This window comes from Pantherophis guttatus, chromosome 3, assembly GCF_059756535.1.
Source record: "Pantherophis guttatus breed Tessera chromosome 3, ASM5975653v1, whole genome shotgun sequence".
NCBI classification, from domain to species: domain Eukaryota; kingdom Metazoa; phylum Chordata; class Lepidosauria; order Squamata; family Colubridae; genus Pantherophis; species Pantherophis guttatus.
The window spans coordinates 11171709-11184251 of NC_142065.1; the positions used below are offsets into that span (position 1 = coordinate 11171709).

Here is a 12543-nt window from a genome sequence, read left to right on the forward strand (position 1 = left end):
TAGCAGTGCCGTCTCAGTGTCAAAAGAGTGATTTAAAACTCTGGTTTTTTTACCGTATTGTTGTTCCGCTGGCATGGTCTTGAGATAATTTCCCTCTTACTATAGGATTTCTGATTTTAATGCTTATTTTCTTGACCCTGTGGAGAGCTCCTTTGGTAATTGGGACAGCTAATAAATTGATTTTAAAAAATAGAAATGGAGTAGCAACTGTATTAGAATCGGCTAATGGAAAGTTAAGTTAGAATCCTAACCTGGAGACAATCAGATGGAATGGCATTGGGCCTTCAGCATCATACAGGTAGTCCTCGACTTATGACCACAACTGAGCCCAAAATTTCTCTTGCTAAACAAGACACTTGTTAAATTAGTTTTGCCCCATTTTATGACCTTTCTTGCCACCGTTGTTAAGTGAATCACTGCAGTTGTCAAAGTATTCAGTGAATCTGGCTTCCCCATTGACTTTGCTCGTCAGAAGATCACAAAAGGGGATCCCGTGACCCCAGAATACTGCAACCGTCATAAATATGAACCAGTTAACCATGCATCCAAATTTTGATCACATGACCCCAGGGATGCTGCAATGGCCATAAGTGTGAAAAATGGTCGTAAGTCCATTTTTTCAGTGCCATTGTAACTTCAAAAGGTCACTAAACGAATAGTTGTAAGTCAAGGACTATTTGTATAGTATAGGGCAGGGATGGCTAACCTTTTCTGGACCGAGTGCCCAAAGCGCGCATGCGCGAACCCCCAAAATGCAATGCGCATGGGCCCCTGCATGCGCCACCCCACCCACCCCCTGTGCATGCATGGCAGAGACCTGAACACCATCTGGCCACAAGGAGGCACGCGCACCTACGCAGCTGAGCTGAACTGGGGGAACAGCTCACATGCCCTCAGAGAGGATGCTGTATGCCACCTCTGGCATGCTCTGCCATAGGTTCGCCATCACGGGTATAGGGCAGTGAAAACTTTTGAAGTAGATGGAAATACTAATGAATGACAGTACAGAAGGATTGTAAATGGTAATTGCTGGATCTGCATCATAGATAGATAGAGATAGATGATAGATAGATGATAGATAGATAGATAGATAGATAGATAGATAGATAGATAGATAGATAGATAGATAGTAAGTAGATGGATAGATAGAAGAGATAGAAGAGAGAGAGAGAAGATAGATGGATGGATGGATGGATGGATGGATGGATGGATGGATGGATGGATGGATGGATAGTAGATAGATAGATAGAAGATAGAAGAGAGAGAGAGAAGATAGATGGATAGATGGATGGATGGATGGATGGATGGATGGATGGATGTATAGTAAGTAGATGGATAGATAGAAGAGAGAGAGAGAAGATAGATGGATAGATGGATGGATGGATAGATAGATAGAAGAGATAGTAGAGAGAAAGAGAGAAGATGGATGGATGAATAGTAAGTAGATGGATAGATAGAAGAGAGAGAGTAGATAGATGGATGGATGGATAGTAAGTAGATGGAGAGATAGAAGAGAGAGAGAAGATAGATGGATGGATGGATGGATGGATGGATAGATAGATAGATAGATAGAAGAGATAGAAGAGAGAAAGAGAGAAGATGGATGGATGAATAGTAAGTAGATGGATAGATAGATAGTAAGTAGATGCATAGATAGAAGAGATAGAAGAGAGAGAGAGAAGATAGATGGATAGTGATAATGATGATGATGATAGATAGATATAGATAGATAGATGATGATTGATGATGATGATAGATAGATAGATGATAAGATAGATAGATAATGATTGATTGACAGATTGATAGATAGATTGATAGATAATGGATGATGATAGATATATTCTAATATATATTTTTCTATCACTCTCAGGTTCCACAACTTCCACCAACAACTCTCCTTCCTCACTTACAAACTCAGAGAGCACCGTCACTTTAAAAACCGAACCCGCCATTACACCACAATATCCGGGACAAGCAATAGTGTCAACATCCCAGGTCAGTAGAGTCAGCAGGGACCTCACATCAACGTAATCAGTCCTCGACTTACAATCACGTTTGGGGCTAGAACATCCGTAGCTAAGGGAGGCAGTTGTTAAGGGAGTCGTGCCCAATCTTACGACCTTTTTTTTTTTTGGTCCCAGAAATTAAATCACCACTGTCATTAAGCAAGACATGCAGTCATTAAGTGAATCTGACTCACCCACCCATCCACTGACTTTTTTGGAAGCCCGTGGGGACGGTCTGTACAACTTATTTTGCCACCGTTGTTAAGAGAATCACTGCAATTGTTAAGTGAATGAGGCAGTTGTTAAGTGAATCTGGCTTCCCCCGTTGACTAGGAAAGTCACACATGGGCACTCCTGGATGCCTGGCATGCTGCAACCATTGTAGAGGCATGCCATCTGTAAGCGCCCGAATGTTGATCGTATAACTTGTGGGCACGCCCACGGTTGTGACTGTGAGGACTGGTTGTAAGCCAGTCCTTTTTTTCAGTACCGTTGTAACTTCGAACGGGCACTAAACGAAGGACGGTAAGTCGAGGACTCCCCTGTAACAATAGCCAGAACAATACCTAACCATTGTCTTTAAAGGTAAAGGTTCCCCTCGCACATATGTGCTAGTCGTTCCCGACTCTAGGGGGCGGTGCTCATCACCCTTTCAAAGCCGAAGAGCCAGCGTTGTCCAAAGACGTCTCCGTGGTCATGTGGCCGCCACAACTAAATGCCAAAGGCGCACGGAACGCTGTTCCCTTCCCACCAAAGGTGGTCCCTATTTTTCTACTTGCATTTTTTACGTGTTTTCGAACTGCTAGGTTGGCAGAAGCTGGGACAAGTCACGGGAGCTCACCCTGTTACGCGGCACTAGGGATTCGAACCACTGAACTGCCGACCTTTTGATCGACAAGCTCAGTGTCTTAGCCACTGAGCCACTGTGCCCCCTAACCATTGTTTTTAAGGATGTCCTATTGGTGGTGATGAACTCATTTATTTTATTGTTGACTTTTGCAGGGTCCCGGACATTCTGAAAACGGGCTGGAGGAGCCTCATCCCCAGTTCAAGTATGAGCCAGAAGACTACACCTTCCCATCTGCCATGTCCCAACCATCAGGTCTAAGTGTTGGCCCCCGTCAAGACTCATGGTGCGCCTTGGCCCTGGCGTAAGCAAATCAGCCTTTCGTTTGAAAAACCAAGGAATCCCTTCTACCATCCTTCAGGATATCACTGGACAGCAGACAAGATTTCCGGACTGTAATCCTTTGGATCTGCCAGGTTTCTTGTAATCAATATGGTTTTCTATTCCTTGGGAGATACCTTCCTTCCTTCTTCTCTACGGAGGCCATCCCGCCTGCCATCTTTTGCTGCTGACTCCTTTTTTTGGCCCTTTGAATCTCTAAGAAAGTTGATATTCTTTCGCCAATCCAAAAAAAAAAAACCAGAAAAGGGATTTGGGGAGCTCTGACCTCAGCCATGAGCCCCTCTTTCTCCCTTCTCCCGAGATCCATCCGAAAGTGATAACAATCGATGTTGTCTTCACGGTGATTCGTCTCTTCCTTCCCCTCTTCTTCTTTTCTTCTTCTTCTTCTTTTTTTTTTTTAATGACTCCCTTGTGTGCAATTTTATTCTTAAATAAAGAGGATGGTAACATCTTGACATCAAGTCATTTCATTTGTTAGAAAGCCAAACGGGGCCGCCCGCCCTCACATCGCGCCGTGAATGAAAGGGTGGGAAAATGTGGAGGTTCCTGAAAAGTTTCAAGCCCTCGCCCCTCCCTCTCTCATTTTGAGTTTGAGGTTATTTTTTTATAATTTAGGGGGAACTCGTGACCTGTTCTTGCCTTCGAGACGGATGTTTTTCAACTTGGCAAACCAGCCTGGGATTTCCAGTGATCTGCTAATTCAACTTTGGTTGTTGTTTTTCGTGACTAGACAAGGTCAGTGAGACAGACCTTGGGATCGGAGTGCAAAATTAATTGCATATTTTTAAAAAAGATACACGTAGATGTTCCCAAGTATGGCTCGGATAGGGGAAGTGTCTCTGCCTTCCATCATGCTATATCAGAAAAACAGAATAGGGGAGTTGGAAGGGGCCTTGGAGGTCTTTTAGTCCAACCCTCTTGCTTAAGCAGGAAAATCAGACAAATTTATTTTATTTTCTTATACTTATATGCCGCCCTTCTCCCAAAGGACTTGGGGCGGCTCACAGAAATTAAAACAATGAAAACAATAAAAATAGCTACTAAAATAATCAATTAAAATCTCCCAATTAAAATCACCCATCAGATCAGCAAATTTGTTGGAAAAGCCATGTCTTCAGGTCACGGCGGAAGGAGCGGAGGTCAGGGGCCATCCGGAGTCCCGTGGGTAACCCATTCCAGAGGGTCAGTGCGCCCACAGAGAACGCCCTCATCCTGGGCGCCACCAGCCGACATTGTCTGGCCGATGGCACCCAGAGGAGGGCAGTCCTATGTGAGCGCACAGGGCGGTGGGAGGCAGGCAGAAGGTGGTCCTGCAGGTACCCCGGGCCCATGCCATGTAGGGCTTTATAGGTAAGTACCAGCACCTTGAAGCGGATCCGAAGGACCACCGGTAACCAGTGCAGCTTGCGCAGGAGAGGTGTAACATGGGAGTAACGGGAAGCTCCCGTAACAACCCGTGCGGCCGCATTCTGGACCAGCTGGAGCCTCCGGGTACACCCCAAGGGCAGCCCCATGTAGAGGGTATTGCAGTAGTCCAAATGAGAGATAACGAGAGCTTGGGTGACTGTATGGAGGGCATCCCTGTCTAGGAAAGGGTGTAACTGGCGCACCAGGCAAACCTGTGCAAAAGCCCCCCTGGTCACGGCTGTCAGATGGTCCAATAAGGACAGCCGTGAATCCAGGAGGACGCCTAGATTGCGAGCCCTTTCAGAGGGAGTAAGCAACTCCCCTCCCATCAAGAGGCTGTCCAATTGGACGAATGGCTGTCCAATTTCTTGTTTTAAACCTCCAGCACCAACAACTTTTAGAGGCAAGTCATTCCACTGATGAATTGTCTTCACAGTCAAGAAATTTATCCTTAACTCTAGGTTGGATACCCCCTTGATTATTTTCCATCCATAGCCCCTTGTCCTGCCTTAAGGTGCTTATCAGAGACCTACAGTAGTGGCCAAAATTGTGGAAACCTTTTGGGGAAAGTGTATTTTCTAAAACTAGCTAATAACACCACATTTTGGCGGGGAATAGTGCCATAAAATTATATATAGTCCCGTCTTAAGTATGAAAGTCAGCTGAGTGACTTTGGATCAATCACTAGGAGATGTTGCGTTCTAGTCTTGTCTTAGCATGGAGGTTGGCCGGGTGACTTTGGGCCAGCCACTCACTCTCAGCTCAACCTACCTCACAACGTTGTTGTGGGGGAAAATGGGAGGAAGGAGGAGAAATAGGTTTGTTCACTGCCATGTGTTATTTATAAACAACAATAAAGGCAGGAAATAAATAGAGGGGAGATGTTAGGTATTTGCTACTGTACTTTTTTGACCACTAATGGAATTGGGTTTAATTTTCAGTAGTAAAATCCAGTAGAAACTGGGAGCAAGTTTAGCTCTTTTATGGATTTATGGAGTTTATAAAACAATTATAACTTTTGATTCTCTAAACATAACGATCCCTGAAGGTTGAAGACATTCTGGGAAGAACTGCAGTTACACTCCAAATAAATAAATAAGGAATTATGTCATGTCACAAATCTTATTTTCCTAAGAGGTACTTTACTGGTATATACATTAAACTAATCTAAGTATTAGAATGGCTTAGTTTGGGTTAAAAAATCCTGGAAAATGAACACAAGGATGAAGTTCCTAGAGAAACATCTTGAGATGGTTTTTGTCCCTAGTCACCCCTCCTCTGCATCTATTTGATTGGGACATCTGGTAGAACCTCAAGTGAGGAAGTTGCAGTAGAGATGAGTGGTAATGGATTCTTAAATCGCATTAACCAGGAAATCCTAACAAATAGGTAACAGTAACAGAGTTGGAAGGGATCTTGGAGGTCATCTAGTCCAACCTCCTGCTTAGGCAGGAAACCCTACACCAGGCAAATGGTTATCCAACATCTTCTTTAAAACTTCCAGTGTTGGAGCATTCACAACTTCTGGAGGCAAGTTGTTCCACTGATTAATTGTTCTAACTGTCAGGAAATTTTTCCGTAGTTCTAGGTTGCTTCTCTCCTTGATTAGTTTCTATCCATGGCTTCTGGTTCTGCCTTCAGGTGCTTTGGAGAGTAGCTTGACTCCCTCTTCTTTGTGGCAGCCCCTGAGATACTGGAACACTGCTATCATGTCTCCCCTAATCCTTCTTTTCATTAAACTAGACATACCCAGTTCCTGCAACCGTTTTTCATATGTTTTAGCCTCCAGTCTCCTAATCATCTTTGTTGCTCTTCTCTGCACTCTTAAAAACCTCCAGTGATGAAGCACCCACAACTTCTGAAGGCAAGCTGTTTGGCTGGTTCATTGTCCTCACTGTTAGGAAGTTTCTCCTCAATTCCAGGTTGTTTCTCTCCTTGATTAGTTCCCACCCATTGCTTCTTGTCCTACCCTCAGGTGCTTTGGAGAATAGCTTGACTCCCTCTCCTTTGTGGCAGTCCCTCAGATATTGGAAAGCTACTATCATGTCAACCCTAATCCTTCCAATTCCAGCAACAGTTCTTTGTTTAAGTCTCCAGTTCCCTAGTCATCTTTGTTGCTTTTACTTACCTAAACAAGAGCCTTGGTGGTGCAGTGGACTAAACTACTGCTGTTAAAGTAGTACTTAGCTGCCAGCTGCCTGCAATTACTGCGAGTTCAATTCTCACCAGGCTCAAGGTTGACTCAGCCTTCCATCCTTCCCAGGTAGGTAAAATGAAGACCCGGTTTGTGGAGGCAATAAGCTGACTTTGTATAAAATAGAACACCGCTCGGGAGGGCCAAGAAGCCCTACTAAGCAGGTACATACAAAAGTATGAAGGCTATTGCTTAACGCATTATAAGCCGCCCTGAGTCTCCGGAGAAGGGCGCCATATATAAATTGAACAAACAAACAAACAAACAAACAAACAAACAAACAAACATAAATAAATAAATAAATAAATAAATAAATAAATAAATAAATAATTGAAGAATGGTTTTTAAAAAATGTACCAAAAGGCCTTAATTAATCATAATAAGTTTATTTGTCAAGCATATATAAGAGAACAGGTAAAAGTATAAACATAATTTGAATACATGAAAAGAGTAAGTAAAAAGGAATATTAGGACAGGGACGGTAGGCACGTTAGTGCGCTTATGCACGCCCCTTACAGACCTCTTAGGAATGGGGTGAGGTCAACAGTAGACAGTTTAAGGTTAAGGGTTTGGGGAAGAAACTACAGTGCTGAAGCCCCATCAGAAATTTAAAAAACAGAGAAGACAATGGTGGCATGTCATGAGTTCATCGCAGCCAACTGTGGACTAACTATACTATTTCAATGCAGCAAAGGTTATTTATATAATCAGGAAGCTGGGCAAAGGTAGTTCATTATATGGAAACAAACTGGTACTACAACTTCCTGCTTTGGTCATTTCCCCTGTCAAGGAGAAATATGTGGTTTGTTTGTCTAATGTTAGATGCACACAATGTCCTACACAACTCTCCAGGGGTGGAGTTCGTTCCCGACAGGCGATCAGTGAGGTTTGTAAATTATGAAGCAACAGTGAATTGCAAGGTTTGGGACTTACATCTGGCATCCAAGGGAAGGCTAGAGGTGTAACATGGACAGGATCTGATAGGAACCATCTAAGCAAGAGGAATGTTCTATCTAGGATATGGAAAAGTAAAGAAGGAGTAAATTAAGGGAATGAGACTGACAGAAGAATAGAATAGCACAGTTGGAAGGGACTTAGGAGGTCTTCTGGTCCAACTTCCTGCTACAGGAAACCCTGTAGCATTCTAGACAAATGGTTGTCCAATCTCTTGTTAAAAACTTCCGGAGTTGGGAGCACTCACAACTTCTGGAGTCAGCCCGTTCCACGGGTTAATTGTTCTCACTGTCAGGAAATTTTTCCTTAGTTCTAGGTTGTTTCTGTCCTTGATTAGTTTCCATCCGTTGCTTCTTGTCCTGCCCTCAGGTGCTTAAATCACAGGATGGCAAAGTCTTTCGGTGACTGTTCTCATTGCAACACATTTAAGCAGGTCAGGTAAAGAGCTAGCTTAATGCATTTGCACAACATGGTAAACTTGGTTACTTTTTAACAGCGATCAGTTGGGAAATTGTCAGTCAATGAATCAACGATTCCATGTGATGTCTGAACCCATAAAACCTCTTAATCCAATATTTGAGTTCAATATTTTATCGAATCAATAGAGTACAGTCAATGAATAGCTTTAGACTAGAGCAAGGGTGTCCAGCCTTGGCAACTTGTGGACCAGAGGTGGGTTTCAAAATTTTTTACTACCAATTCTGCGGGTGTGGCTTGGTGGGGGTCGCACGGCTTGGTGGGCATGGCATGGGAAGATAAAATCCATTACCACCCAATCCAGGGGAAGGTTACTGAAAAATCCCCATTTCCTCCCGATCAGCTCAATAGATGGGGGTGGGGCCAGAGAATTTTTACTACCGGTTCTCCAAACTACTCAAAATGTCTGCTACCGGTTCTCCATAACTGGTCAGAACCTGCTGAAACGTTGTGGACGTTTGCTTAAATTAATCTGTGGCTCTCAGATGGAGTGTAGGACTCTGGATTGAAGTGAAGATAACCTGCAAAATATTACAGTGGGGATTGCAATCATAGCATTGAACCCCCTGCCTATTTTTATGTGTGACGTCACAGAGATCTGCAGGGCACAGTCCAAAAAGCCAAAATGGCACCCACTATGCCAGGGGTGTCAAACTCAAGGCCCGCGGGCCGGATCTGGCCCACAGGGTGCTTAGATCTGGCCCCACGGGGCCACCCTGGATACAGTGAAGAACCAGCCCACGGTGCCTCTGCCAGCAAAAATGGAGCTCAGGGGGCTTGTACGGCCTCCTGAGCTCCATTTTTGGCCGCAACGGCCTCCTGCAGCCCTCTTCCAGTGAAAATGGTGCTTGGGGAGGCCACAAACAGCCCTCACAAGCTCTGTTTTTGGCCGTGATAGCTTCCTGCAGCCCTCTGCCAACAAAAACAGCGTGCGGCCCACCCTGAGCTCAGTTTTCTATGGCAGAGGGAGGACTGCAAGAGGCCGTTATGACACAAGTGACATCGAAATAGCCATGCCCACCTGCTCCCCCCCCCAGGTCAAACACAACTCTGATGCGGCCAGGGGTGGGATTCAGCTGGTTCGGACCGGCTCAGGCAAACCGGATGCTAATTTTACATCGGGTTCACTGAACCGGTAGTTGCAAGGACTGGCTGCCCCCCCCAGGAGTCTCCACGCAGTCTGTTTTGGATGCAAGGTAAGTGGAGGGGTCCGTGTGGAGGCTCTGGGAGGGCAAAAACAGGCCTACCGGAAGTATCGGGCCCATTTTGGGCCTCCAGAGGGCCTCCAGAGCCTGGGGGAGGCTGTTTTCACCCTCCCGGAGGCTTGACAAAAGCCTCTGGAGCCTGGGGAGGGTGAAAATGCCCCCTCCCCAATGCAGGAGGCCGAGTAGGCCACGCCCTCATGGCCACGCCCACCCAGCAACCAGGCAGAAAACCGGTTGCTAAAATTGTTCAATCCCACCCCTGGATGCAGCCCTCATTGAAATCAAGTTTGACACCCTTGCACTATGGTGTGATAGAAGGCCTGCCTGTGCAACACACGTGCACAACAGACAAAGCTTTGATCTCATCATCATGGCCAAGATTTTGACCATACCTTCTGGACACCCCCTGTGCGGGATGCAGTTGTATGAAAAACAAGACAGGTTTTTAATCATAGCATTGCAACCATCGATATGACATCTTTTAAACTCTTCCTCCCTCTGAGGTTCCTCCTGAGTTCCCCATCCAATCCACGTGTACAGTAGAGGAAGTCCTCGACTTACGACCACAATGGGAGCCAGAACTTCCATGGTTAAGCAAGGCAGTTGTTAAGCGACTTGCACCTGATTTTGCATTTTCTTTTGCCACGGTTCTTAAGTGAATCATGCAGTTCTGGCTGCCCCCCTTTGACACTGCATGTTGGAAGCCACCTGAGAAGGCTGTAAATGACCTTCACCTGAACCCAAGACACTGCTATCGTCATGAATACAGGTGGGCCTCGACTTACGACCACAACTGAGCCCCAAATTTCTGTTGTTCAGGGAGACATTTGTCAAGTGAGTTTTGGCCCACGTTACGCCCTTTCTTGCCACCGTTGTTAAGTGAATCACTGCAGTCGATAAGTTAGTCACCCGGTTGTTAAGTGAATCCGGCTTCCCTATTGACGTCAGGTGGTCGCAAAAGGGACACAGCAACGGCCATAAGTGTGAACCAGTTGCCAAGCTTCCAAATTTTGATCCCATGATTAGAGGGATGCTACAGGCTGTAAAAAAATGAGACTTTTCCCCAGTTCTGTTGCAACTTTGAATGGCCCCCTAAATGAACAGTTGTAAGTCAAGGACTGTAAAGGCCAGTGGTTGCTTTCTGACCATGGGGATGCTACAACAGTCATAAATGTGAGGACCAATCCTAAGTCACTTTTTCCCCAGTAGTATTGTAACTTCGAACCGTCATTAAACAAATGGTCGTAAGAGGAGGGCTACTGGTATACAGTAGTGGCCAAAATTGTGGAAACCTTTAGGGAAAAGTGTATTTTTGAGGTTTGATGGCTAATAACACCATTTTTTTTTATTTTTTGGAGTTTCAAGATAATCCTATTCCACTGCTGGAATGGCCTGGGAAGAGCCCAGACCTTCACCCAATTGAAAATCTATGGAGCCGACTAAAGAAACTTGTTAGTCAGAAGCGACCCAGCAATAAAACCCAGTTAATAGAAGCCATCATTCAATCTTGGCTTCACATGGTAACAGCTGCAGAATTAAAAGACTTGGTTCGCTCCCTGGGAAGACATTGTAAGGCCATCATTCATGCTAAAAGTTACCCAACTAAGTATTCACTGACATGGTGATAATTTTTTTACATCTCATTTTTTCTATGGTGATAAGTTTTGTACATCTCATTTTTCTTCTACGCGTTTCACTTTTCTTCTTTATACTGTCACTGCTAATCTAATAGCAAATACCTTCATAAAAGTTACTGCATTACATTCTTGGTTAAATTATCTTTCCATTGATATATAATGTTATGGTACTACTCAGTAGTGGGTTGCTACCGGTTCTCCCCAGTTCGGGCGAGCCGGTAGCGGAGATGGTGAGCTGAGAGCGAACCGGCTTGCTCCGACCGTCAGTTGGGCCCTCCCACCCGCCCCTGCGCTATACCTACCTATATTCGTTCATTTTTAGCCCAGCTGATATGCGCAGAAGAGCGGATTGTTGTGCCTCAGCTGTTCTGAAATTCAATGCGTTTGCGCAAAGCGCAAGTTCGGCGTGCATAAAGCGAACCGGTGGTAACACCGTTTGAGACCCACCACTGGTACTACTCCAAAAAAAAAATGTTATTAGCTAGTTTTAGAAAATACACTTTTCCCAAAAAAGGTTTCCACAATTTTGGCCACTACTGTATACCTAGAACCGCGATGGCGAACCTATGGCATGCGTGCCACAGGTGCAGTGGTGGGTTCCTCCTGGTTTGGTCCGGTTCGGCCGAGCCAGTAGTGGTGACGATATGACGTCACCGAACCGGTTCTCGCCCCCCCGCCCAACGTTATTCTTACCTTTTATTTGGTCCCACCCCCAATCTATTGCTGCCTCCTGAGTCCCAGCTGATGACTAGAGGGAAAAAAACTCTTGCTACGGGGCTTCAAAGGGCCGTCCTACAGCTGATCAGTGTTAAAAGCAAACAAATGAGTCGGGTCGTAAGTGCGAGGACTGGTCATAAGTGTGAGGACCTTCCAGAAATGACTCTGACCAGCTAGCCATGCCCACCTAGTCACATGACCTCCAAGCCACACCCACAAAATAAGCCACGCCCACAGAACCGGTAGTAAAAAAATTTAGAACCCACCCCTGCACAGGTGGCATGTAGAGCCATATCTATGGGCACATGAGCGTTGCCCTAGCTCAGCTCCAGTGCACATGTGCACACCAGCCAGCTGATTTTCGGGCCTTCCAGGCCCACCGGAAGTCAGGGAACAGGCCTTTTTTGGCCTCCGAAGGGCCTCCAGGGTGGTGGGGAAGGCCGTTTTTGCCCTCCCCAGGCTCCAAGAAAGCCTCTGGAGTCTGGGGAGGGTGAAAAATGGGCCTACTGGGCCCACCATGCCATCGTGTGCCAAAAAATGGGGGGAGCTCAGTGTGTGTGTGTGTGTCACGTGCGCATCCCCGCTTTTGCCACGCAACGGCAAAAAGATTAGCCATCACTGACCTAGAACATGGAAGGGTCCCATCCTTGCCTTTTCTTCTGGCAGAAATACAAGCCTGTAAAAACCCGAGGTGTGACATAGTAGAGGCCAATCCCATAATAGCAAAAGAGCTATTTTAAATCCGGCGAACAAGTCA

General features: G+C 45.5%; 1 protein-coding gene across 2 annotated transcripts in view; it reads left to right on the forward strand.

Annotated features, from left to right (window-relative positions):
* Nucleotides 1-3650, forward strand: part of GATA5 (GATA binding protein 5) — a 53282-nt gene extending 49632 nt beyond the window's left edge. For both annotated transcript variants that reach the window (XM_034433154.3, XM_034433153.3), the window contains 2 exons: nucleotides 1871-1995; nucleotides 3009-3650. In XM_034433154.3, the coding sequence (XP_034289045.2) occupies nucleotides 1871-1995; nucleotides 3009-3161 (278 nt within the window). In that variant the 3' untranslated portion in view covers nucleotides 3162-3650. The remainder of the gene's footprint in view (nucleotides 1-1870; nucleotides 1996-3008) is intronic.
* The last annotated feature ends 8893 nt before the right edge of the window (nucleotides 3651-12543 follow it).